Source organism: Epinephelus fuscoguttatus, linkage group LG14 (genome assembly GCF_011397635.1).
Source record: "Epinephelus fuscoguttatus linkage group LG14, E.fuscoguttatus.final_Chr_v1".
NCBI classification, from domain to species: domain Eukaryota; kingdom Metazoa; phylum Chordata; class Actinopteri; order Perciformes; family Serranidae; genus Epinephelus; species Epinephelus fuscoguttatus.
The window spans coordinates 23083913-23110531 of record NC_064765.1 but is presented as its reverse complement, the minus strand read 5'-3'; the positions used below and the strand labels follow the sequence as shown (position 1 = coordinate 23110531).

The 26619-nt window shown below is 38.6% G+C and overlaps 4 protein-coding genes and 1 long non-coding RNA gene across 8 annotated transcripts; 3 read left to right on the top strand and 2 right to left on the bottom strand.

Annotated features, from left to right (window-relative positions):
• The first annotated feature begins 601 nt into the window (after nucleotides 1-601).
• Nucleotides 602-6558, top strand: LOC125900527 (CD209 antigen-like protein E). The gene is made up of 6 exons (XM_049595577.1): nucleotides 602-797; nucleotides 3833-3940; nucleotides 4502-4756; nucleotides 4868-5031; nucleotides 5136-5269; nucleotides 5639-6558. Exons 1-6 carry the CDS (start codon nucleotides 779-781, stop codon nucleotides 5793-5795), a joined length of 837 nt encoding a protein of 278 aa, XP_049451534.1. The 5' UTR covers nucleotides 602-778; the 3' UTR covers nucleotides 5796-6558.
• LOC125900529 (uncharacterized) lies at nucleotides 3072-16216 on the bottom strand. Its single transcript, XR_007450862.1, has 3 exons — nucleotides 15928-16216; nucleotides 4579-4659; nucleotides 3072-3160 (listed from the first exon to the last, which is right to left on the bottom strand). It is a non-coding gene; the product is annotated as an uncharacterized LOC125900529 (long non-coding RNA).
• On the top strand, nucleotides 7857-11538 carry LOC125900526 (perlucin-like protein). 4 transcript variants are annotated; one of them, XM_049595575.1, is made up of 6 exons: nucleotides 7857-7973; nucleotides 8283-8384; nucleotides 10185-10360; nucleotides 10495-10658; nucleotides 10977-11113; nucleotides 11229-11538. In XM_049595575.1, exons 2-6 carry the CDS (start codon nucleotides 8293-8295, stop codon nucleotides 11383-11385), a joined length of 726 nt encoding a protein of 241 aa, XP_049451532.1. In that variant the 5' UTR covers nucleotides 7857-7973; nucleotides 8283-8292; the 3' UTR covers nucleotides 11386-11538. The 4 variants fall into 4 exon arrangements, with proteins under 4 accessions (XP_049451532.1, XP_049451531.1, XP_049451533.1 ...); XM_049595574.1 differs by having other exon boundaries at nucleotides 7863-7973; nucleotides 10103-10360; XM_049595576.1 differs by having other exon boundaries at nucleotides 7863-7973; nucleotides 8271-8384.
• LOC125900525 (CD209 antigen-like) lies at nucleotides 14032-19872 on the top strand. The gene is made up of 6 exons (XM_049595572.1): nucleotides 14032-14195; nucleotides 14582-14698; nucleotides 17340-17591; nucleotides 17702-17865; nucleotides 18026-18162; nucleotides 18384-19872. Exons 1-6 carry the CDS (start codon nucleotides 14078-14080, stop codon nucleotides 18532-18534), a joined length of 939 nt encoding a protein of 312 aa, XP_049451529.1. The 5' UTR covers nucleotides 14032-14077; the 3' UTR covers nucleotides 18535-19872.
• Nucleotides 19778-26586, bottom strand: ttc8 (tetratricopeptide repeat domain 8). Its single transcript, XM_049595571.1, has 15 exons — nucleotides 26384-26586; nucleotides 25739-25859; nucleotides 25587-25650; nucleotides 25322-25481; nucleotides 24977-25066; nucleotides 24848-24892; nucleotides 24665-24750; nucleotides 24484-24571; nucleotides 24262-24372; nucleotides 22404-22543; nucleotides 22126-22300; nucleotides 21168-21290; nucleotides 20225-20308; nucleotides 19966-20111; nucleotides 19778-19915 (listed from the first exon to the last, which is right to left on the bottom strand). Exons 1-14 carry the CDS (start codon nucleotides 26495-26497, stop codon nucleotides 19995-19997), a joined length of 1518 nt encoding a protein of 505 aa, XP_049451528.1. The 5' UTR covers nucleotides 26498-26586; the 3' UTR covers nucleotides 19778-19915; nucleotides 19966-19994.
• Between the last annotated feature and the right edge of the window lie 33 nt (nucleotides 26587-26619).

Here is a 26619-nt window from a genome sequence, read left to right as displayed (position 1 = left end):
TGATCCATCTACGTCCCAACCCTAGCTTATGGTCATGAGCTCTGGGTAGTGAGAGAGAATCAAGAGAATGATATCGCGGTTACAAGTGGCCAAAATGAGTTTCCTCTGTGGGGTAGCTGGGCTGAGCTCGGAGTAGAGCCGCTGCTCCTTCGCATCGAAAGGGGTCAGTTGAGGTGGTTAGGGCATCTGATCAGGATTCCTCCTGGGTGCTTCCTGCTGGAGGTGTTTCGGGCATGTCCCATTGGTAGGCGGCTCCGGGGTAGACCCAGAACATGCTAGAGGGACTACATATCTCATCTGGCCTGGGAACGCCTTGAGATCCTCCAGGAGGAGCTGGAAAGCGTTGCTGGGGAGAGGGATGTCTGGGGTGGTTTGCTCAGCCTGCTGCCCCCGCAACCCAGCCCTGGATAAACGGATGAGAATGGATGGATGGAATGGATGGATGGATGGATGGATGGAGAATCCATTTAACTATGTAGCTTACTTACTTACGGTGGAAGCACAAATATCAAGGAAAAATTGCAGAATCAACAAAAGCTGCAAGTCTACAAAATCTGGCAGGTAAATCCTGCTGCTTCTAAAGACGCTCCCGCTGTGGAACTGTCCCTCCAACCTTCCTTGCAGTGAAGATGGCCTTAAGGATAACAAAAATGGGGCAACAGGAATGGATCACTTTAATGGATTATAACATATCGAGTGTGGAGTTAATATGCAGATGCTCTGGTTCAGAATGAGACCAAACTTTTCTATTGATGTCTGATTTTAAGCTACGACGAAAATGTGGCCTGTAACAGACGGTAAGACATGTTTTTTTGTTTTTTTAGCCAAGACAATTGTAGAAAACTTGCGGCATCTAACGGCAGATTAAGAGGAGTGAGGAGTCAGCAGTCAGTGACAGTATAAAACAGCCATGAAAACAACTTTTCATATATGAATTACCACAACCACAGGAGATCATGCACACAAAGGATATGACTAATTGGTCCAGCAGTTTGTAAGACTGGCTGCAGACAGACAGATACACACTCACTTACACATGCACACAGTCATACAAACGCAGGCATTATTTCACAATGTGCAAAATAATCATATTTGGAATTCAAGGAAAGTGAATATTGCATCCAAGATATTAGTAACAAGAATTGCACTTCTCTTTTCCCATGCAAAAGAGTTTTAACTGAAATTCAGTTCAAAACATCTGTAGGTATCACTTTCTAAAGCATGCTAACAAAATCTTTGAGTTTTTCAACTAATGGCTTTATTGGTGGTTGATAAATTATGTTTAAATGCTTCATAACACTGTAATCCGGTAAAAGAGCTTTATTTTATTTTGATTTTAACTGGACCCCCAAATCTGCATTTGTGAGAGTAAGCCGATGATTTAAAGAGCTGAATGATAAGACTGAGCAGATTAAAACATATTACTGTCAAGAATTAATCGATTATATATCGACTAACTACTAATTAAGACGTAAACCTATAAGAGATATATTAATCGTGTAAGGGTGTTTTCATACTTGGTCCTTTTCAGCCCTCTAAGCGGACTCAGAGCAGTGGGTATATGTGAACACTCCAAGAGAACTCAGAGCCCTCTGAAGTGAACTGAACTCAGTCCACCTCAGGAGTGTTGGTCTGAGTTCAGCTCACTTCAAGTCAGTGTTGCGGTTCACTTAACCTGTGCGTTGTGAACACAAAGCGCTCCTGGTTTGCTTTGTTCTTTGACATTTTATTTAGCCCTGTAGATCACATGCTAATATACTGGGACACCTGAAGAGACAGACAAAACCACGTCAGCCTGTGACGCTTGCAAGGATGCAGGAAGAGGAGTAGTTTGGTCCATGGAAGATACTGCATGGCAACAGTCTACAGCACAGACACACTAAAGTTTTCCTCTAATTTTAAGTTCATCTGAAAGTGAGGGGCTTCATAACCGCACTGCAGTGTCAAAGTAAAAACAATACTGAGGCCCCACCAGAGCTGAAGTTGACCAGAAAGAGAACTGAGTCCTCTTTCAATGAACTGACAATGTGAACACGAACAGAACTGAGGCCCTTGTCTCTTGGTCTACTTTTTGGTCCACTTTAAGGGTGTTCACACTTGGTCCTTTTCAGCCCTCTAAGTGCACTCAGAGCGGTGACTTTTTTGCGCAAATGTGAACACTCCAAGAGAACTCAGACCCCTCTGAAGTGAGGGGTCTGAGTTCCAGTGCGCGGTTCAGTTCATTTAACCTGTGCGTTGTACACAGAATAAGCCCCAGGTCCGCTTTGCCTTTTGCTTTTGTATTGTAGCCCTCCAAACTTGCTGTAGACAGATCACACGCTATTTCAGTGAGACGCATAATAACACAACAGAACCACTGCCACAGGTAACGACAGCACGGCCAGTGGACAAGGAGTACTTTGGTCTGACGATGAAACAACTGCATTCTTCTAGATATGGAACAAGGAAAACATCAAAGTGCAACTGGACTGAGTCCTCTTTCATATGAACTGACAATGTGAATGCAAGAAGAACTGATTCTGTATTCTTTCTGTTGTTCCAACTTTTGGTCCACTTTAAGAGGACTGAGTTTGGTTCATTTAAAAAGGACTAAATGTGAAATCACCCTTAGAGGGCAGAAAAGGACAAAGTGTGAAAACACTGTAACTCTCAGCAACAACTTATTTCCCAACAGTTTAAACTATTACAATAAGAAATAATCAGTTTCTCAAATGACCAGTTGTAAAACCTCAGCAAAGAAATACAGAGCAATAGGGACGTACACTGCAATCAGAGAAGGAAAGAAAATCTGAGCCTCTTTCACAATCATCATTCAGCATCTCATGGAAGTGTCAAAGAAACCCCAATCTGGTGCTGATCTCAAACTTTTATATGTTTGAATGTAAAAATGAGCTGTATCACATCTGTTGACATTAACAGTGTATTATACCATACTTGTGACTGATATTTTACCAACTGTAATCCACACATACACACACAGGGATTGGCATCCATCCTATTCAGAATTTCACTTTCACTTTCCTTTTTCATGCCAGACAGTTTTCACTAGAATTCGATCGTCATGAACTTACCGTTGATGAGCTAAGCAATGGTAGCTTTAAGTGTCAACACAGGCTGGTTTCCAGACAAATCCTCTCTCTCACTAGGACTGCTCTCAGCTCTGCAGTCAGAATGGTAAAGGGAGAAATCACTGGTTGTAATTTTGAAGGTGGGTTCAGCTCACTGGTTTATGATGGGAACTTGCATGATGAGGAGCAACCTTCTTACCCCCAATCTAACCAAAACAGGCAACCAGGTAACGTAAATTAAAAGTTAACATTTGCACCAGTGGTTCCCGACCTTTTTCCTTAAGGGACCCCTTTTCTGTTATTAAGTAAACTGACGACCCCTGACTAATATCATCTGTCTGTATTATGTGTTTTTTTTTAGTCTTATTTTTAACAATCATTAATAGCTACTTAATAGGCTTTGTCAGTGTCTTTGTCTTCCTGACGCTTGGCCATTATAATTCTTGTATATAGCTCTTGGGTATTTTTAACTGTGTACTTTTCTAATGCAGGACGGGGCTGTGTAGAGTGAAGATTCTGTGAATATTTCCTGTGTTTAGATCTTCACTGTGCACTTTTGTCCACAGAAATGAATGAAATGCTGAGACTAGTTAGTGCTGATTGGTGTACTCACACTTTTCATTGTTATAAAGCCTCTATAATAAGTAAAGCATTGACATTAAAATGTAATTAGAATATGTACAATTTTGATATAGGCCTAAGTGCAGTGTTTGTTCAAAACAGTTTCTGGCATTATGATACTGAGTCATCTTTTACCTGTCTAGTGTCGACGTACAGAAAATCACCTGGGAGACTTAACAGACCGGCTGCAGTGAGCCTGGCGCTACTTGCTGCTGTTCTACTAATGGTTGATATCGGCCTGGGGGTTCACTGTAAGTTAACGTAACTGTGTGCTACTGCGTACTAACAGATTGATTATCTGTTCTTATCGAACTACTTCAGGAATGGTAGAAATTCATAGCAGAATGCAATATTTTTGTGCTCGTTAAATTGAATAAGCCTACGCATAAGTGCTGAATTATTTTGGAGTACATTCACCTTCTGTTAATAGTCCAAAAGCTTTTTTTAGTTGAAGATTTTTTTTTCATTCTCCTGCTGATACTGTTTGGAAACTAGAAAAGGCATTTTTTTTTTTAGCTCTAGTGGTAAATTCTATCTCTGTAGCCTTTCAGTGGATTATCTCAGCACAGCAGAGCGTTAGTTCTGGAATAGACTACAAAGCCATTATGAGAGATCACTGATAGTAATACCTCTGTCTTGATTTTTTCTTTCCATGTGATTTAGTTTGTTCATATTTGCATGACATTTACATCCTATCAGGGTGCCTTAGATATAAATAAGTCATCGCTATGTGGATGAAATCAGTTAGAAATAGGGTAATGAGGAAAAAAATAATTTGCTGCTCTAAAAATTTTTGTCTGCAACACTTACAGACAACAAACTCCCAGATACCAGACCTAATGATACAGAACGCATCAGCAACGAGTTGGCCAAACTCCAGGATACTTACAAGGCTGCAGTCGAATCATTAGACAGTGCCAAGAAGCAGCTGGACAGTGAGATGAGTCGTCAGATTCCAACAGACTGGGAGCTTGAACACCAGACAAGAAGAAGCACAAAGTATAAAGAGCAGCTTGTTACAAAGACTGAGGATGCTGCAAAACTGAAATACCAAATAGAAATAATGAGTAAGACCTGTTTTACTATTATTGTATATATCATAAAAATGTTAATAGCATAATGATTTGTCTTTTTAATTTTATATGTTTGTCATTCACTGTTATTTTCTTTGGCAACAGGCAATGGCTGCAAATACTGTCCACCAAGATGGATTTTGATGAACTCAGTGTGTTACTACTTCCCATTCTCTGAAAGTGACGGGGTCAAAACATGGCAAAAAGCGAGAGATTACTGCCAGATGTACGGAGGTGACCTTGCAGTCATAGACAGCAAAGACAAAGAGGTGGGATACTCAAAACTCATTTATATTTTGTTAGAACCCTCTGTGTGTAAAATTTTAACACCTTTTGTTTGTTTTTATGTAAATATATATTTCGTATTTGTTAGAACGCAACTGTAAACCTCTTACTGGATAACAACAAATACCTCCCAGACCCCACTAGGGGCCTCTGGATTGGACTGAAGAATTTCCCCAGAGAAGATACTTGGAGATGGGTGGATGGAAGAGCACTGGTTGAAGGGTAAGAGTTTAACATGTTGCATGCTGGAGTATTTGCAGGAAATGTTAGCATACTGTCCCGCCTGTGGATCAATTCCAGATTTATATATTTATTTAGGTATTTCTTACTTTGAGTTTGATATTCAGTGATCTATATTTATTTCTATTTTTTATTACTTTAACTGTTCCAAACTATTGTTAGTATATATACAATATATATACTATATATATATAGTATATATATATATACTATATATATAGTATATATACAATATATAGGCATTTACAACTCTTGTCCCCTGGAATAAATTATTTGAATAACAAAAAGATGCATAATGTGGAAACGAGGAAAGTACTGTGTCTCTGTAAAGTAACCTACCATCTGTTGCAGGTACTGGGCTGATGGAGAACCAAACAGTAACAAACAAGGTTACTCTGACTGTGGAGTTGTACGTGCCAAAGAAAACTTCTTCAAGGCTTGGAACGATGTTAGATGTGGACAAAAACAGAAATGGATTTGTGAAAAAGCCCCAAATTATACGACTTAACACTTTATGTTTACAGCATTTGCTCGCAAGCTCAACTTTTTCCATAAAGAGTTAAATTCACCTTGGAGACTTTCTGACTGAATTTTTCTGTAATGATGAACAGTATCTTTACCAAATCAGAACCTTGATTATGTGTGTGCATGCTACTGTTACACATATCTCTGTCTGCACAATTTAATAAACTGTTAACACTGTATTTAAATCCACCTACTTAACATTTCACAAGTGGTTTATAACACAATATAATGTAGTTGTTTGTAGCTGTAAGGACATTTTTACATATAGCACACTGATACAATACAGTATTAATTTGCCCTATGACGACATGCAGCATTTCATATTATTACCAACGTGTTTTACTACATTATCACTCATCATCTGTTTAAACACCAGCCTCCATTTATGGGCTTCCACAGGAGGGGTTATAGTTTTGGTTTATTAGTGTAAAAGGCTGAAAATGGGGACTACAAATTTATTATCATAATCAATGTTGTTGTAATTACTGTTGTTATTACTATTATCATTATTGTTATCATCATCATTTGTTCTATTATTATAACCAATTGTATCATTATGATTATTGTCATTATCATTGTCATTAACACTTTTATCAATTGCATATACCAACACTACTTCTACCGTCATTTCAGCTCTTGATACAAGGATGTTATAGTATGGTATTATTATTATTATTTTTTCAATAGATCATGATAGAGCACATCTTGTTCTACTTGCTATATATTGTTGTAATTCTAAAGTTGAAATTAATGTTCTGTGTTGGAAAAAAGAAAGTGAAAAATACAAAAAAACATATTCTGTGTTGGTACAAAATAAAAACAAAATAAATACACCACAGTGTCTCCATGGTGAAGGCATATGACCTAATAATGAAAGTGATGCAAATAACCTAATTGTGATGCAGGCTGCAAAATCTGATGCAGAGGGGGAGGGAATATCACCTACTTAGCGGAGGTCTGCACTCTCTGAGTGCTTTTCTAGTTATTATTACTATTATTATTTTTATTATTATTACTGTAAATTATATTTTTCATATTGTTATTATTGTCATTACAGGTACTATCATTATCATTCCACCACACACTGCAGTATTTTGCTATTAATAACATGTACATACAAACAAACCAAACAAAATATGCAAAACATCAGCAACACACACCATACTTAAAAAAAAAATGTGAGTTTTACAACTAATGACACTAGTAATGGTTAATAAATCATTTATGAATGCTTTATAAATCTGTAATGTGGTAAGAGTTTTAATGTTTGTAACTGACCACAAAGTCTGCAGTTGTGAGAGTAAGTTGATTTAAAGGGCTGAGTAAAAAGCCTTATTATGTTTAAAACATATTACTGATCTTACTAATTTAAACACAAACCCATGAGAGACATGAGAGCCGTATCAATCTTATCATCTAACTCTCAGCAAGAACGAATCTTCCAAAAGGTCAAACTATTCCTTTAAAAGATGTACAGCTTCTTTAACAGCTAGTTTTAAAATGTCAGCGAAGAAATGTAGAATAAAGTACACTGCAATCACAGGGAAAAAATCTCAGCCGTTTGAACTCTTTCATAATCATGACTCAGCACCTCATGAAAGTGGTAAATAATAACATCATTCTAAGGTTTGTCGATGACTGAATGTGCTGATATAGCATTATATTACACAGTAAGGAGAAATGTTGTACGCATGATGGTGCAAAATCTGCATACAGGCTTACAAGCAGAGTGTCAACAGTGTAATATTGTATATCTTTGAATGTAAAAAGGAGCTGTATCACATCTGCTGACATTTACAGTGTATTATACCACACTTAAAACATAATTTAAATCAGAGGTTAAGCTATACAACTATCCTTTTGACTGATATTTTACCAACTGTGATCCACACATACACACAAAGGCAGTAGCATCCAGACCAGGGTCCAAACACACACACACACACACACACACACACACACACACACACACACACACACACACACGCGCCTTATCACTGGTATAAGCAGCAGGCAAACAGGTCAATAGGCACTACTTGCATCACTACAACGAAGAACTCACAGTCACAGTCAGAATCAGGGGAGGAAATGTCGTTTGAACAAAGTACTTCTCAAGATTTCAGCACAGATGGGCACTCTTACCATCAAACATCTGGACAAGGTACGACTAACTTACAACCACTAAAAATAATTGAATCTAAAGTTTCTGACTAATGTCCTACTTCTTTACTCTTTTCTCTTTCAATCAGACTCAGTGTAACGTCAGTTCAGATATGATCTTAAAAACATATTCTGAGGTTTTAAAATTCTAAATATAATGATTTTAACTCTGTATTCATTTCAGTCAATTTATCTGTAACCTTTTAGTCCCCATGATATTGCTCTTAGTTTTATAAGGAGGGTCTTACTTAAGATAAAATATACTATTAAGATTTTAACTCAGAGGAACTTCATCAAGGCCTGTTTACAGAGCGAGGTGGATGTGCGCTGCCAAACCACCGACTGGTTATAATCAGTCTGGGCACGCTGAATGCTGTTCTGCTGATTGCTGCTGTTGTCATCGGGATTTTTTGTAAGTATGAGAGTTCACAGAAAACTGCTGATTGTGATTGTTTTGTGTACAATTCATCTTCTGTAGAATTTGTGTCAGATAGCTGAGACATTGCACAATACCGAAGTGTCTATGTGTATTCTCATTTACTTTCTCAAGTGAATACCTTGTTGGTATGTAATGATGTATTAGTGGAACATCAGTAACGGCCCGCATTCACCTTGTTGACTACCATTAGCCTATCGTCACATAAAATGACATCCACTGCATGCAGTGGCTGTTTATCTGTTCTGTCACATCAATTATATGCTGGCTATATGTTGTGTGAATTATTTGCATTAATCTGACTCTGACATCAGTAGCTAGCATACCCAGCTGCTGATTCAGGGAAGAAGCCACTGGCTAGACCCGACACTATCTATCTAGCTATAGATTTTCTATTTTCCTGTTCGGTTTCAGTGAGCAGCTCTTAAACTCTACTCTTTGGGTAAGGGTGATCTTTTTCTTTTTCTCATTAATATTCCTAAGAGGAGGTGAGCTGACAAGCATAAACACAAAACAAAAAAACACTGGCATCAGCATCGGCTAATGGCCAAATTGCTATTTTAAACATGTGTACTGGTATCGGCCCAGAATTTCCATAATATCTTGTATCGGTTAATATGCTGTATAGGTATGTATCTAGTGGTCATTTCACAGCAATTTTTTGAAGCAGGAGTATCCATCACACTCACTGAGACAGATGTGATGTGCATCACAATATGCAATGAATGATCTGAAGCACCTACACACAAGCAGCAAATGGATTCATGTGATTAGATTCAGCCCTGCTGCAAAGCAATACAATTTGGTAAGACACCATAGCATAATGATTATTTTTGTATATATATTTGTATTATATTGTATTTTGTATATAATCAGAGTTCCAACACATGTCTATGAACAAAATTTAATTTTTTTCCCATGACTTTTGAAGGACCAGTATGAAATTCTCATCGCCATTTATGTGTAACACAAACACCGCTCCATCTCAAAAATGTACTACAATTAGAACGTAGTAGTGGGGTATGGCATACATATGGAAAACTTGGGATTCATGAACCTAAATCACTCTTCTACAACATGATTTTTTCTCTTAATCAAACATGAAATTCAAACTCTATTTAAAAGTAATTCAAGCTGGCACACATACATGAAGGGAGAGACAGAACGCGGAGACGAAAAGAAGAGACGTACGTGATGGTAAATAAAACGTTGTCACGCATCATCATACTATACCTATTTTACATCAACAGCTACAGAAAATAAATTTGCTGTTATGTTACATTATGTGGAAGGTTATCCCAAGAAGATTACTCTAACACTCATTATACACAACAAAATCCCATGACTTTTCCAACACTTAGCAGGATGTCCCAGGCCTGGAAAAGACTGTGAAATTCCATGCCTTTTTATGGTTTTTCATGACTGTGGGAACTGTGTATAATTTGTCAATTAACTGACTGATATTTTGCTCTGTAAACTGTCACAAAATAGAGAAAGATTACCATCACATGTTCCCTGAGACCAAAGTAACACCTTCAAGCAGTCAGCACCACAGTAGTGGACCAACCACCAGACCACCATTGCCTCTGTAGAGCTGCCAATGTGAAATACAACAAAAACACAACCTTGACTTTACACACTGGTTCTGCCACAGTTACTCCTTCTCTTTGTTATGACGGGTTTTTATGCTTCAGGTGCCAAAGGCAATTACCTTCAGGCTCCCAATTCAGCTGCTACACCCCTAATTCTTGAAATGAACCATCTCCGCAACCACAGTGACATCATCAGGGCAAAACTGGAGGCCCAGGCAGCATTAGTAAGAGAGCGCAGCAGCCATGCGAAACTAAAGCTGCAGGTGAAGCAGACGATGACCCTCACTGACAACCTTCAGAAACAGATTGAGGCACTAAATACAGAGAAGAAAAACCTGCATTCAAATAAAACTGCTTTAGGTAAGACAAACTTCAACCTGTCTTCTGTGGCAAATGGTCCTGTACATAACATTTCATGATTTCACAATTCATGTATTTGTTATGTATCAGAGATTTATATAGAATATTATAAAACCAACCTCCTGCCTCAACAGAGCAATCCTGCGGCAGATGCCCACAAGGATGGCGTCTTCTTAAATCATCCTGCTATTTTTATTCTCATCATGAGTCCAACCCCAAAAAGAACTGGCCGGATAGCAGAAAAAACTGTATGAGTCAAGGGGGCGACCTGCTTGTGATCAATAACCTGGAGGAGCAGGTGGGTCTCCATCTCTGAAATGAAAGAAAAAATAGCTCTAGCTTCATGGGAATCATAGATCTGTGTATTATTTTCTCCGTAAATGCTCATTTAATTTGATATCTATTCTTGGTTTAAAAGTCCCATTGAGTTCATTATCTAGGGCTCTGTTTAGTATGTAGAAGAAAAATGTCATATTCATTCATTTGCTCAGTGTAGGAAGCTAAATGAGAGATGCAGAGAGAGAAAAAATGTTTTTCAAGGTCTTTAAAGTCCATTTGATCAAACAGTTCATGTATATGACTTTGCACTTGAAATTAAATGTCTGCTTTCTTACAGCAACTCATGATTGACAACTTTCCAAAGGTGGGAGGCGGTGGTTCGTGGTGGGAGAATGGATTTTGGATCGGCCTCACCAATGTGGTGACAGCGGGAACATGGGTCTGGGTTAACAATGTGACTGAGGTGGAAACAATGTAAGCATCTCGTAGTGTCAACACTTTCGATTTCTATCATTTCGTGACAATATCATCATGACAAACAAATACAGTGAAGTTTAATTCTACTCTAAATGATTTTGATTTCCTCAAGGTACTGGAAGATTGGACAGCCTACCCGCGCTGGACTTCAGAGTGGGAACTGTGCTGCTTTTTATTCCTATACTGATAACAGGGGCGCATGGTATAACGGAAACTGCGAGGACCATCAATATAACTGGATATGTGAGATGGAGCCAAGACAAACATGAAATTTCTTAACTGGAAATCAAGAAACCTGGACAAATATTTTGTGTCCATGCAAAATATTTTAAATACCGTAAAACTTCAATTAAATGCCCTGTCCCTTTTACTAGCCCGGTGTGACTACACATTCTGACAAATAAAGGTCTGTTTCAATTAGGCGCCTGGTTACCAAGCAGTTCATTTTTTTAATAGAGGTTCTTCAGATGTATAAAAGGGGGTTGTTGGCCACCTCATATAATGTGTCCATTCCTCGATTACCCTCTAAGTTATTGATATTCCTTTAGTCCGTAATGGTTCTCAGCTCAAAACAATTAAAAGGGTTTTTAATAAAAATCAATCCAAGTTGTTTTAACAGGATAAAGTGGTGTTGTGTCAGTATGCTGGGGGCCTCAAGTGCCATAACTCACTCTTTCTTTGATGCGCTGTCAGTCGGAGCTGGATCAAATGAATGATTCATAATCGATATATTATCTGCAGCCTAATTTTTAAACAAGTAATATTCATACTGGTTTAAATAAACAATTTGATTATACTTCCCGATCTTTGCTGCGCAACAATTTGTGTGAAAGGAATTGAAGGCCTGTCCCATATAGACACCTGTCCCAAATATAGGCCTGTTGATTTCAGTGATTTAAACAAATAATAGCTACTGATTAAAGTTTTACATTAAACCATCTGCAGCTTGATACATTAGTATCCATGTTGAATGTGATGGAAGTGCACTTGGCTTTGAAGCCAATTTACATAGAGGCCAAACAGTGGATTTGATATCATTACATGATGCCCTGGGGCCCAAAAAAACATTTTCCCATAAACTTACATGGCGAAAGAGACGTCTGTAAATCAGTGCATGCATTATTTTCTGGCATCATCTCCACAAAAAAAGTATTTGCACTGTCAGGATTTGATCCATTTGGTTTGATAACATTTGAAAAGTGTAGTCGAGCCGCACGATTGAATTACTTTATCCCTATTCAAGTAAGCTGCTGAAATGGACAGCTCAGCTGGCAGAAGTCTCCAGTGTGCCTGATCTATGGGCCACATGGTGAGAAAGCAGTGCCGATCATTCAGGTAATTTTATATGTGGCAACTGAACTTTTTGGCTTTATGCGCCACTGAGCAACTTCGAGGCCCCAGCTCCAACACTGTATCCCATTCTCTACACTCAAATACACCACAGATTGTATAGAATAAAGGATGCAGTTACCTTAACGTCACACATTGGTTCGTCAACTCACATTTTGAAGGCTAAAGTGCAGCTTTTTGGCTGTTGCCGTCTTGTGTTTTTGTAGCCAGAAGTGATCAAATTTAAACGAGAGGGAGGAGCTGTGGATAAGCAAGGGGTGTATCTGACACATAGACTTTAACGACACCTCACACAGCCTGTCACTCACGTGGACCAACCATTAAATATGTGTAACTTTAAGCCTTCATAAAATCTAAACAAGTGAGTTATTTAAAAATTCAAACCCATACAGTTGTCATGAATGTCGAAATAAGCTATAGACATCAAAACTGTTTTTTGTACCAGGCTTTATTTCTGCCGTACAGTTGGGCACTCATACATGTGTGTCTATAGAGTGACCCAGGGACAACGTTTTTCTGTAGGCTGACGCAGAAGTTAGCATCGAACTGGTTCCCTTGTCAAAAAGCCTGTGGGATGTGTTTATGATGTTTACGATACTTTACACATTTTGTTCAGTAAGGTAATCTTCACAAATGAACATTACTTTCATAATTACTGAAGCCTAAATGCAATCACTTGAAGTAAAAAGCTAAAGTTAGGCTATAAAGAAATACACTACGGTCACATGACTTTGACTTCACCACCACAACAAGACGGTAAAGACAGATTTGGTGCAGCTCGGCGTGATGACATTTCGTAGTCTCATTTAGCTACTTGTTAGCAACTGCCTTTTTTGAGACACACAGAAGCTTTAATGTTCATGAGTGGGGTATTTAGTGATGTATTTTATGTCGTAGAACAAAACGTGAAAGTCTTTTAAGCTTGTGTTAACCACAGACCTGATTTCAGGCATCTAACCAAGAACCCGTTGACTTTAAGACGAGGGAAGTGTGAGTGGTAAAATGCTAACTCATTTCCAGGTTTTAGGATTCATTCCTGGGACACGCTTCATTTTTCAGCCCCGGACGCTGATGCTTGGTTTACGCCTCTTCAGATATCTGTGTAAAGTACTAGCATACAGTAGTTGCTCTGCAGCAGACAATGTATTTTTCCCCTGTTATGTTTAAGCAGATAATTATGATTCAAGCTGCAAAAATGCCAAAAATGTCTGTAACACTGCTCACAACACACGTCTGCTCACACGTCTGTACCATTTTATTTACTTGTTGACCCCCCTCTAAGTCCTTAACTATGACTGAATAACTTAATGTAGCACAATATTTCCAGTTGTACGTTGAAGAAAATATCTGCCATGTAATGACTGAATGAAATCAATAAAATAAACAGTGTCACCTATCTCAGAGAGCTTGAATGTCAGAATAAATTAGAAATCATTCTGTGATTAGAAAACGGCACTGCTCTTCAAATTACCTGCACCCCCTGTAAATATTTAACAAATGAACTTGATTTTTTGTTTGTAATGTGACACACACAGCTACACACAGGGCAATGTCCTTACAAATAATCTCTCCTGGACAATCACGTCAGACTGGTCTCACTTCACAGTCAACATGGAGGACAGAGAAAATTCAGGTGGCATTTCTGACGGTCCATACAGAAAACTGACTTATCAAGAGGACTTTGGCGGAGATGAGCGCACTCTTTTCTCAAACCAAGAGAAGCACCAAGGTATAGTTAATGAGAAGTGATTAAATGACTGCACACCTCAACAACAATCTGTTAATGTATAATCTGCTATTTGATACTGGAATCAGATGCTGATATAGGATTAGAAATAAGTTACTGTGGACATTTCTGCCATATTCTAAGCATGTATCCTTGTTTTACTAAAAGCTATTAAGTGAATGATTTTGAATCACTATAAAGATCATTCATTGATTATTATCAGCTTCACAAAGTACAGATAGCAAACAAGATAAAACACTACATAATGTATATCATTTGTTTAGGTTCTTCCTTTACCTTTGTCAACCATCTGTATATTATTTAGATAAAACTGAACTATATTGTGACAGGTTATGACGCTGCTAATGATCCACCACTTCTTTGTGTAGTGTCCATGTCCATGGTGAGACCCGATTTCAGTTTGAATCATTACAGACTGCTCACAGTGAGCCTGGCAGTGCTCGCTGTCATTCTACTTGTGGTTGACATCGGCCTGGGAGTCTACTGTAAGTCACTGTTCACCCACTCCTAGATTTGCAATATTGTCAAAATGTTGTGGTGTTAGTGACATCTCATTCACAGTTCACCAGTAGTGGTAACAGTACTCTTCAACTTAAGTAAAAGTAGGAATAATGTAAAAAAAAAAAAAATTACTCTGTTACAAGTAAGAGTCCTGCATTCAAAATCTTAACCAAGTGCAAAAGTATTAACATCAAGATATACCTAAACTTGGGGCTGAAATATCATTGTGCCATTATTTTTATAGATACTGTGATTGCGGTATAAGTAGCAATTTTAGTGGGAATGGTAATTAAAGGATGATGATGCATGTTAACTTACGACTGAAATATGATTCGCATCTCTGTGGCACCACAATGCATAATGCTTGTGACATACTTTACTTTTAGAAAGCTGCAACTTCTACTATTTGGATAGTGCACTTGGCCATATTGATATTCAATAACATTTCATGTAGCCTTATTGTGAAGCCTAAAGAACCAAAAGTAATACTCTTATGCAGAATGGTCCATTTAAAAATGAAGTATATTACTGGATTATAATTACTGACACATGCATTTGTTGATCACTTACATGCTGCAGCTGGTTAAGGTGCAGCTAATTTCAGTTAAGCTACTTTATATAGCCTGCTGCTGGGTACCTAAGCCTATATATCATTATAATTATGAGTAGATTTATATTTTGTATTATTATTAATCAGAACCTTAAAACTAACTACTAGAAATTCTGCTGAAATAAAACCCCATTTTTTCATGAACATACAGCCGAAAGAAATCAACATAGATAGAGGTCATCTTACTGAAAAGTACATTCCTTATGTCTTCATGTAGCCTACAAGACAGTAAAACAAGAGGTGAACCTCATTCTTAAATTACACAACAAATAAATTCTGCCCTCCTCTGGGGTGACATATTTGCCTCCAGACTTTAGTGGAGTAGAAGTAGGCCTATAAAGTTGTATAAAATGGAAACGTTGCTCAATTAAAGTACGTAGAAGTAACTCAAAACTGTACTCAAGTACAGTTCTTCAATACATGAAACAACACTTTGTCAATTAACACCACTGCAACTCATTAAATAAGATAATAATAATAATAATAATTAAGACTGTTTCAACCTTCGACTTCAGAGTTGAAAGTAAGGTTAATCTTTAAGCAACAAAATCAGAGACAACCAAAGAGGTACAGCAATTAACAGTTTGACTTTTGTTCACTTACTTAGTTAGCCGTTTTCAGTGAGGGAGCTCTGGTCAATCCAGGTTGTTAGCTAACCGTTAGCCGCCCCGGCGCTGAACAGCGGACGTTAACAACTAGCTAACATTAGCGAATATAATGTAGCATTTAGCAACTAAAAAGCTAGCTAGCTAGCTATTTCCCTCAGGGGAGCTGATGGAGACCAAAACAAAGTTACAAAGTGAATATTGGACTTAGATTCAATAACTGTCCACACTAAGATAAATATAGGTTATAAAGTCACTTCATGGTCTTTGTAAAACAAAAAGAACAAAATTACAAACCATATACTGCAATAATGCTAGTAACATATATCAATTTGTTCCTATGGAAAGGGTAGTATTACCAGTACTAGTATTATTTCCAGGTGTAATAAAATGGTATAAAATTAAATTCCCATAAATGATGAAGAATCATATTGATTTTTTTTTTACATCACATATGCAATGGAATAAAATTAAATAGCATGGATATGTGATTTCAGCATAATATACAGTATGACATTAAGTGTATCATTTAACTACAATGAATGATCAGATGTGGTTTTATTTCGTAGCAAAGAGTCAATTTTAAATACGTTAGCTTCACTACCTTTACCATAAAGGACAAATGGTAGAGCATGTTTATAATTTTTTGTTTTTACCTTTATTAAAATTACATAAATATGTTTAGCACCTCTGAAACTGTAACATGTAAATAAAAATATGCCTACTTTTGAAATAGCCCTCATGTCTGGAGTTAATCTTTTTTGTTACTAACGTCCTGTAGGAGGCAATCTGCAAAGACACAGCGACATCTACTGGAATTTTTTTAGCATAGCATATCTGCACCAAATGATAGAATGATAGAGATGGCTCAATCAGATTGAACTAAGTTCAACACATTTTTCATTAAGAAATAATGACTCAGAATGTGCTCTACCAAACGGCTGAGCAGAATGTAAAAGGATGGACACAAGTACGACTGATAAAATGTTTATTAAAATCTCTATCATATGTGTTGGTGGGTTAAGTCTGCAGTGTGCTGTCAGTACTTGTAATAACAATACCATTAACATTACCAAGGGCCTCCATACATACAGCTCACACGCATGCTATCATGATAAAATACTATTAATTTAACCTTTCTGTAGCTGTATGTGTAAAGTTAATGCTTGACTCGCATCAAGTATGAGAGTGAAAAGACAAAAAAATGAAGTCAGATAGCTGATAAATGTTATAAAGGCCTGTGCACCAATAATTTTAACATAGAAATGTTTTTCATTTCACTTTGTTCTGCTCTTACTCCTGTGCTCATTTGACTCGTTAATTAATTGTACATGGACTGTAAAAAGTGAAAAAAGAAACTTAAACTGAGACTACAGAACTTGAGTAACGCTTTGTCTTGACCACTCACAGATAATAAACGTACTGGTGGGCAATCTGCAGTAATGGACATCAGCAGAGAGGTGGTCAAACTGCAGGCTGCGTACAACACTGCAATTCAAAGCAGGGATGACGCCAAGAAAGAGTTGGCAAGAGAGATCAGTGAGCAGCAAATTACCAAGTGGGAGCTTGAACATGAGCATAAAAGAAGCAAAACCTACGAAAAGCAGGCTGATAAACTTCAAATGGACATTGCAGCGTTGAAATCCCACATGCCAATGCTTAGTGAGAGCTTGTTCCCTTTTTTTTTTTTAATATTGTGTTTGCAAGGTATAAATACATCATTATTGTGACCCAACCACAACATACCATGTTTCCATTTTCTTTGGCAACAGAGCAGGGCTGCAGACACTGCCTACCTGGATGGACTTTCATGAACTCACTGTGTTACTACTTCCCTTTCTCTGAGGACATTTCACGCAGACCATGGCAGGAAGCCAGAAATTTTTGCACAAAACAAGGAGGTGACTTGGCAGTGATAGACAGCAGAGAAAAACACGTAAGACTCAGTGTTTAGTCATCACATTGATATGCTGTAATTCCCTTTTATAGCACCTTAGATTTTATTTCTGCGCAGTAGAAGTCTGTGCTACATAGAACTCAACAAGACAAGTTAACTTACTGTACGTTCTTGTGTGTTACATTTCTGGTGGTGGTAGCTGGCAGTTACCAACTTGATAAATAATTATCACGATGCTACAAGACCCATTAGCCAGACTGGTTTCTGGATCGGACTGAGAGATGTGCAGGAGGAAGGGAATTGGAGATGGCTGGATGGAACAAGACTGGCTCAGGGGTAACAGCTTCATTCGTGTACATACCAGAAATATGCAACTGACAACACATAAGAGTGAAATACTGTGATTGTAAGAATTGTTGTGATAGCACATTCGCATACTTAATGCTGTGGCTATCATCCATTTGTAATACCACTCTTCAAAATTGTAATCAATAATCATTTTAAACATAAAGTGGCAGAGCAGTTATTATAGCGCAACAACCTATCTTTTGTTTCAGGTACTGGAATGATGGAGAGCCCAACAACCAGGGTAATGAGGACTGTGCAGCAGCATATCCCAGAAGCAACCCCTTTAAGTCCTGGAATGATGCTCCATGCAATTATGACCTGAAATGGATTTGCGAAATGACACCAAGATCTGCAGGTTAATGTGGGTTTTTTTTTTTTTTTTTTTTAAATCACATTAACTTTTCAGTTAATTTTTTGAATGCAGATTTAACTCCACCTTAGAGACTTTTACACATCTTCTGAATCTTTTTATTGTCATGTCAACATTTGTTGAGACTACAAAAATGGCAGGGAAGGTCCAAGTACAAAAAATACATCTGATTTCTGAAATGAACTATAAAATGTAAGTTAACAATTTAACTGTCATAAATAGTTTTTTTTTTAAACTTTACTATGTACATATGGATTACTACTATACAGTCCTGTACACTAGGTTAACAGTTTATCAAGAAAACACCCACCTTCACATAAGCTGCACGTACCTACAAGTCACATGTTGCGTGACAAAGCAGCATTTAGAGCGTCACCTAGGGCTGAGTTGTTAAATGAAGCTTGCAAATGACACAAATATTTGTCATCACAGAGACTTTAAAAACCTGCTGGCAATAGGCAGTTTGGTTCTGGCAGTTCCCAAACAGCTATTTTGTTGGTCTTTTCACACCCTGCTGTTGCAAGGATTTACTAAGAATGATGTGAAAACCTAAGAACTACCAGTGACCACAGATTCTGTAAGTAAAAAGCTTGTGGATCAAAGGGCTCAGAAAAGTGCAAATGAATAGACATACTATAATGAGGCCAGTCACATCCATATCATTTAACGCTGGTGTGCAGAATTTTATATCCTCCTGAGACCCTGTGTCCTCATTTGAGGATGTCACAATTTTGATTTACTCGACCTTATACTTTATTCTCCTTAACTTGGACCCGTTGTCCTCCTTCGCTGACAATTTTTGTGTCATCTAGTGGCAGTAAGAGCACAATACACTAATCCATGTGCAAACAAGATGGCAGCCATCTCTGCCAAGTCAGTCTGCAGCCAATCCCGACACAAAAGTGGACAAGATCCAAAACCTGATCACACTGTATGGTTGAAACTTGTTTAATTATTATTAATAATGTGTGTAGTTTGACATGCCAACAAATTTGACCAATTTTAGTAACAGTAACAAGCTACAAGGCTGTTAATTAGGAAGTACTTGTTTGAAGACATTAGGACTTAATTATCATTGACAGTGTTTAGTTTTTTATACTAATTAGGTCCTACTGATCCTAAATAGTTAGGAGAAATTAAAAAGGCATACCAAACAAAAGTTTGGGTCTCAGGAGGATATGAAAATGCAACACAGAGAGCTACCTACAATAGAATTCCACAACACTGGTGTACCTGATAAACTGTCAATCTAGTGACTACACACCATTTGATAAATAAACATCAACCAAACCCTATGTCCATTCTTTGACATCCATGTCTGACTAACATGACATTCGTAGTAACTTTTGTTCTGAAGCCTGATGGTGATAGCTGCAGCCCAACAACTCCTATCTTCGACACCTACATTATTCAAACCACGCCGTGCTTCCTCTGCGTGCTGGTCGGACGCTCACAGGACTGCAAAGTGCTGCCGAAGTTGTTTAAGAAGCTGCTGAGTGTCGACGTGCTCTGGAAAGGAGTCCTCAGACTTTTGGGCGGCAGTGTAGCTGCTTTGAAGGTCTCCAATCTGTAAACAGACAAAAGCATTTCTTTGACAGATGCTATTGGGGAGATTACACTTTGTCTCTTTAACTACTGCAATGTTTAGATGTTAAGATGAATACAAAAGTGATGAATTACCTTTTCAGAGAGAATGGAGAAATTGAAGTGTGGCTCATACATGTGAGGGGCCAGTGATGCAGCAGTCTGCAGGAAGGCTTTAGACTAGATCAAAGATAGGACAACCATGAATACTTTCATCAGAGAGCTCACTCCCACCACCTCTTTGCCAGATGACACCATTTACATCATGAAACAGACAGCAGAAATTTGGCTTAAATTACAGCCTGCATTTTCTCATTTATAGTAGGTTTGCAGCTGAGGAGTGGGCAGGGACACCTTCAAAATCAGACAGCTAACACATCATTCTGTCATCTTGTTAGCTCAGTGGCAGTCACGATTATAGCTTACAGCTGAAAACAATTTATTAGAAATCGTACATCAACAGCCTTTTCCGTATCATGCAGTGTTGCAATAAGGCTTTTAAGGTAAATAAAAAACTAAAAAAATAGGTACTTTTATGTATTTTGAAATTCAAATACCCCTACACAATATTAGTTCTGCTCATAGCTTCCATTCCAACCATCATGATCGAAAAACAGCCGATGGCTGGCACCTAGCTGTGTTTGAGGGAGGCACACAGTCCGTGCTGCTGTGGGATAACCACAGCCTCATACAGTATGTCTAAGAATATCTTGTCTCAGATCGTTATGCTAAATGATTTATCATCCAGCTCCTGGTTGGTCTAATTTGTGGCTTATAGCTCGTTGGATTTATATTGTGCAATTGTAACCTTCAAATGATTACTGTTTTGTAGGAACATTTTTGAAGAATCAATACTGTAATGGGTGTTATTAAGAAATATTCTTAATACAGGCTTCACTTAAGTTTAACACCAATTAAGACAAATTAATGGTCCTTTAATAATAAGCTGTTGGAGGGACTTAAATGACACCAATATGACCTCATACCTCATATTTTAATAGCTGAATAAAACCTACATGACTCAAAGATATGTACTTACCTGTTCGATGCGACCTTTGCGCAGCTCCAGCACAGCTAGGTTGTTGTAGGCCTCAGCATGGTCATTATTAAAAGCTAAAGCCAGTTTAAAACACTGGTAGGCCAGTGTCAAGTCCCCTATGCCCTGTAAACACAGAACACAAGCACTTTGTACCAACTTCTATTTGCTAACAGTCAACATTTAATCTATTTTATCTGTGAGCCATTTAAGAGAGGGTACTTAGTATTAAAGGGATAATTTGGATTTTTGTACAATGTACTTATCCATAGTCGGTGGCTAACCTACAGTGGATGACGGTTGGTATGACAAGAGTACTGCCATGGAAGCTAAGCTATATACTGCTGCGGACAGGGACAAGTCCAATTTTAGCCACCTGAAAAATCATCGTCTGTTCATGTGAACACTTTATTTAGAATATTTTTTACTGCTTTACATTGCCGTCAGACAGCCCTTTTGAGATGAAAAACTGAAGCCATTATCTGTGCTCTCTTCAAAGCCACCACATTCCTTTGACAAAAACAATCATTTTACCTCACAAAACACAGGAGTTGCTGGTCTATTGCTGCCTCAATCACTTAGTTTATGTTATACACTGGTATAGTGTGACTATGGTGAATCCAAATTAACCCTTTAAAACTCCAAAGTCACACAATAACACAAACAAACTGACCGATAGAGGCAGTGGTACCAGCAGCACCCGTGTTCTGTGAGATAAAATTACCGTTTTGGGTGGCTTAAATATGTTTTGCTGCTGCCCCCATACGCAGCAGGAAATTGCTTAGCTTCCGTGGCGGTACTCCTGCCTGCTTCTCTAAACTGGGATCATGCCAACCGATACGTACTGCAGGTAACACACTGACTATGAATAAGTTCCTTATATAACCCCACTTCAAAAAATCTAAACTATCCCTTTAAATCAGCAGAAATTCTGGGATATTTTCAGGGTTGATTAACTCACCACAGCCACGTGACCTATGTTGTACCATACATCAGCCTGCTCTTCATCATTGGCCACCAGGGCCAGAGCCCTCTCAAATGAGGACAGAGTCATGTCGTACTGCTGGGCGTAAAAGCAGCACAAGCCCAGGTTGTTGTACAGCTGGCAGTTATACACCCCCATCTGGAGTAGCCGTCTAGCAAAGGGAGAAACTTATTGAATCACAGATGGGATATAATTCCTCATTATACATACTGTAACAATATGTCACATTACACATGCATAAAAGTTTATCTGACCTGTAGAAGCGCAGGGCGATCTCGGGTTGATCGGTGTAGAAGTGATTGCTGCCTATACAGGCTATGGCCTCCACATGAGTGTTGTCCTGCTTCAGGACATCTTTGTAATACTCTGTGGCTGATGAGATGTTGTTCATCTCCTGTGACAATATCACAGTATAAACAGTGGTTATGGTTACCTATTTCATTTTGGCAGATGTTTCTGGAGAGAGAACTAAGCAGACTCTACAGTGGTGGAAAAAAGTTTTCGGACACCCTTAAAATTTTACACAATCTCAAATATTATCATGAAATATTTGTGCAAAAATCTTTTTTGTGTTTCAAAAGGTGTGGCTGCATTAGACAGATACAAACAAATACAAATTATATTTTTTTGTTTATTGTTTACAAGAAAAACTAACAAAACTAAATTCTTGACAGTTTCAATATGTCAGTTCTCAACATTGTCGGTAGCAAAGTCAACAAATAACAGAGAATGTGTTCAAAACTGAACAAAAAATAAATAAACCATCACATCATCAAATTAATATTTAGTAGTCCTGCCACTGGCACATAGTAGAGCTCTAATCCTGGCTGGCATGTTCCCCACGAGCCTTTCACACTGTGGAGGGGTAATCTTGTCCCATTCTTCTGGAATTACTGCTTTTAATTCTTCTAAATTCTTTGGTTTATGCTTTGAAACAGACCTTTTGATAATCCACCACAGATTTTCAATGGGGCTCATGTCCGGGGATTGAGCTGGCCACTCTAAGACCTGGATACTGTGCTCCTGCAGCCAAGTTCTACTGGCCTTGGATGTGTGGCAAGGGGCATTATCTTGTTGAAAAATCCAGTTTTTACCTCGACGAAACAGCGCACACGCAGAAGGGAGCATGTGGGTTTCGAGAATGGTACAATACTTGGTAGAGTTCAATGTGCCATCACAGACAGTGAGATGACCAACACCAGCAGCACTCATGCATCCCCAAACCATGATACTGCCTCCACCATGCTTGACAGTAGGTACTGTACATGCTGGAGATAATGCTTCGCCTGGCCTTCATGCGTACCCTCACATTAGTAGGAGGAAGACAAAGCTGGAAACTGGACTCATCTGACCACAAAATCTTCTTCCAGTTCCTGGCTGTCCAGTTCTTGTGTGCCTGGGCTAACCTCTGTCTCTCATTGATCAGGGGCTTCTTGATAGCCTTGTAGGACCTTAAGCCATGATCTAAAAGTCGGCCACGTACAGTGCGGGTGGAACACTGGACACCAGTTTGGTTTGACCACTGCTGCTGAAGCTCCTGTGATGTCATTCGGCGGTTTTGCCTGCACATGCGGATCAGGATGCGGTCATTTCTTGCTGAAGAAACCCTTGGATGCCCAGATCTTGGTTTGTCTTCCAAGCTGTTGGTTCGTCTGTATTTCTGCAGAGTGTATCCAACTGCTGAAGGACTGCATCTGCACTTCCTGGCTATCTGGCGGCAGCTGTACCCTTCCTGGCTGAGAATCTTTATCTTCAGGCGTGTTTCCTGCATTAGGTTCCTTGTTTTAGCCATTTTTGTGTCTGAAGAACTTTCAAATGTGCTGGCTTTATGTAGACACGAAGCTTGGCAACAAAAATTGTGTCTTTTAATAAAAAGAACGATCTTCATCACTGGTACCAAAATGACCCAATACTCAAAATTTCTTATGTATTTTTATGGAACCAATCAATTTTAAGTTTTTAATGGCTTTTTTAGGATTTATTTAGTATTTTGGCTGTGACTGCACTTGAAGACCTAAGAGTGATTCTTAATGCAATATTTCACAAATGCATGGGATGTCCAAAAACTTTTTTCCACCACTGTGTAGTAAGGATCATGGAGACATACTGTACCTCATGTATGCGAGCAATTCCTGTTAGCAGAGTAACCTCACCAGGAAAGTGGTCAAGGCCTTGCTTGAAAAGGTTGAGAGCGGTTATTGGTTGATCCAGACGTTGATATACCTATGGTAAAACAAACACAAGGGTTTTTAATTTTTGGCTCAAGGACAGAGTATTTTACACTGTCCAACAAGCTGGTGATGTGATGTAACGCTATGATGTCTTCATTGTTACCTTTGCAAGGTAGAGATATGTATCCACCACCTCTTGGTGGTTGAGAGCTGATCTAAACTGTTTTTCTGCTTCTCGATATAAACCAAGCCTGCAAAAGTCAGAGATTACACCGATTATAAACATGCAACTTTTGTAAATGCCAGAATGTTGAGCTCCATTCATTTAGATGTCTGTGAGTTACCTGTAGTAGCATTTCCCCAACTGAACTTTCCACCACCAGTCTTTGAATTGAGCATGTTCAGTAGCTTGAGCAGCCAAATCTAAAGCCTGGAAAAGAAATGTAAAGTTTGTGTCACATGAACTAATCATTGAAATTTCACAAAGTCATACAATTTTTCTTTGTACTGATTTATTGAACACTTACATTTTTTACATCATTTTCGTGATGGAAGATGTACTCAAACAGTGTCTGAGAAGGGAAATTATGGTTACTTGACATGTGAGAAAAGCCAATCATCTTGATAATTTTTGCAAATCACAGTGTCAGTCTTACCCTGGATAGATTGGGCTTTTGGGAATACTTGGCCAGATTTAGTCTCGACAAATTTATAAATGGTCCTTCTGGATTGGTTAACATTGAAGCCTGGAGAAACAAAGTGTCATGCTGAATGTTTCAGGATTTCTTCACTGTCAACACCGTAAAATAAAATGCAATTACAAATAAACAGGTGCACTAGCAGATAAAAGATACTGGTCCTATGATATTAATATACAGTATTTTATCAGGAAACATATACGGTACATCACATTGGAAATATATTCTCAAGAGAAAAATAATATTATGTTAGCCCAAATTCACTGGGCAGATGGAGCCTCTGGTTGATGCAGATTTACTTACAGTTCCCAGACGGATAAATCTGCCAGAGGCGCTAGTGACAGGACGAGCAGTGCTTGCAGTGCGTGGGGTCTTGATGGCCTGCTCCATTGTCCCAGGACGCCCTGATTGTGTGCTGGGTCTTACAAATCCTGTGATGGGACGCCCTGATTGTGTCATAGGCCTTGAATTCAGAAAAGAAATTTCAGATCAGGGGACTCATACTTTGCTGAAAATACTGATGGTAAGATTTTATCACATTACACAATTATTTTCTGGCAGACAGTACCTGACAGCCGCTGTGGGACCTCCACCCTGACTTGTTCCAGGGAGCCTCAGTGATGTTCCAGGTCCTGAAAAAGTCAAGTCTTATCAATCCATTGAGTAAATGTATGTATGTATTCACTTTCTAAGTTCACGCTGAGAGGAGTTTGGACTTACGTGCAACTTGAGCAATTGAGCTCTCATCCAGCATCATCTCAGCAATCCCCTCCTGGTCGACCTCAACTTCATCTATGTATACCATCTCTGTAAGAGCACGGGTTTTCAAGCTCCATGCAGCCTGTTAAACACACAATGTTCCCATCACATGAGATGGCATCGGGTGCAGAGGTAAACATGTCACTATCAGGATCTCTGTTGAACTATCCACATGAAAAAGGATGAACGGGGATGGAAAAGAGGAACAAGGTTACCTCCGAGATAGGTAAGGAGGAGTCCTTGAGACAGCATGCAGTGAGTTAGCGACAGAAAACAAAAGTTGAGGACAGATATAAATAAATTGAGAAAATAAATGGAAAACATGGGGCAGAAAATAACACAAATGACATGTGAAAAAGAAATGCAGTAAGTTATAGTGACCAAGAATATGCTCTGACAACAACTGAGATAAATGTAGATTCAATGACGTGCCAGTAAATACAGCGTTAAGTAAATTCAATTATGATAAAATACAAAGACTCGACTAACGTTAATCGGGATTATACTCCAGGTTCTACCGCTATCCTGCGTTAGCAAACAAGCAGGCTTTCCCTAATGGATTATCGCTAGCATGCTAGGCTAGACCCGCTAACTACACCACAGTACCTGGTCGTACGGGTTGTCTTGTAATATTTTTGTGCAAATATCTGAACATTGTTGGAGTTTTCGCCTCCTGAAATAGCTCCACGCCAGAAACAAAGGGTCCATCGTCACCTCCATTGCTCCGGTGGGAAATAATAGGTGTTAAAAAATCGGCTACCAAGCTATTTAGCAAAACTGGGATGATGGCGAGACCGAAGCTTCCTCTGTCGCACAGCAACGGCGGAGGAGGGCGGGGCTTC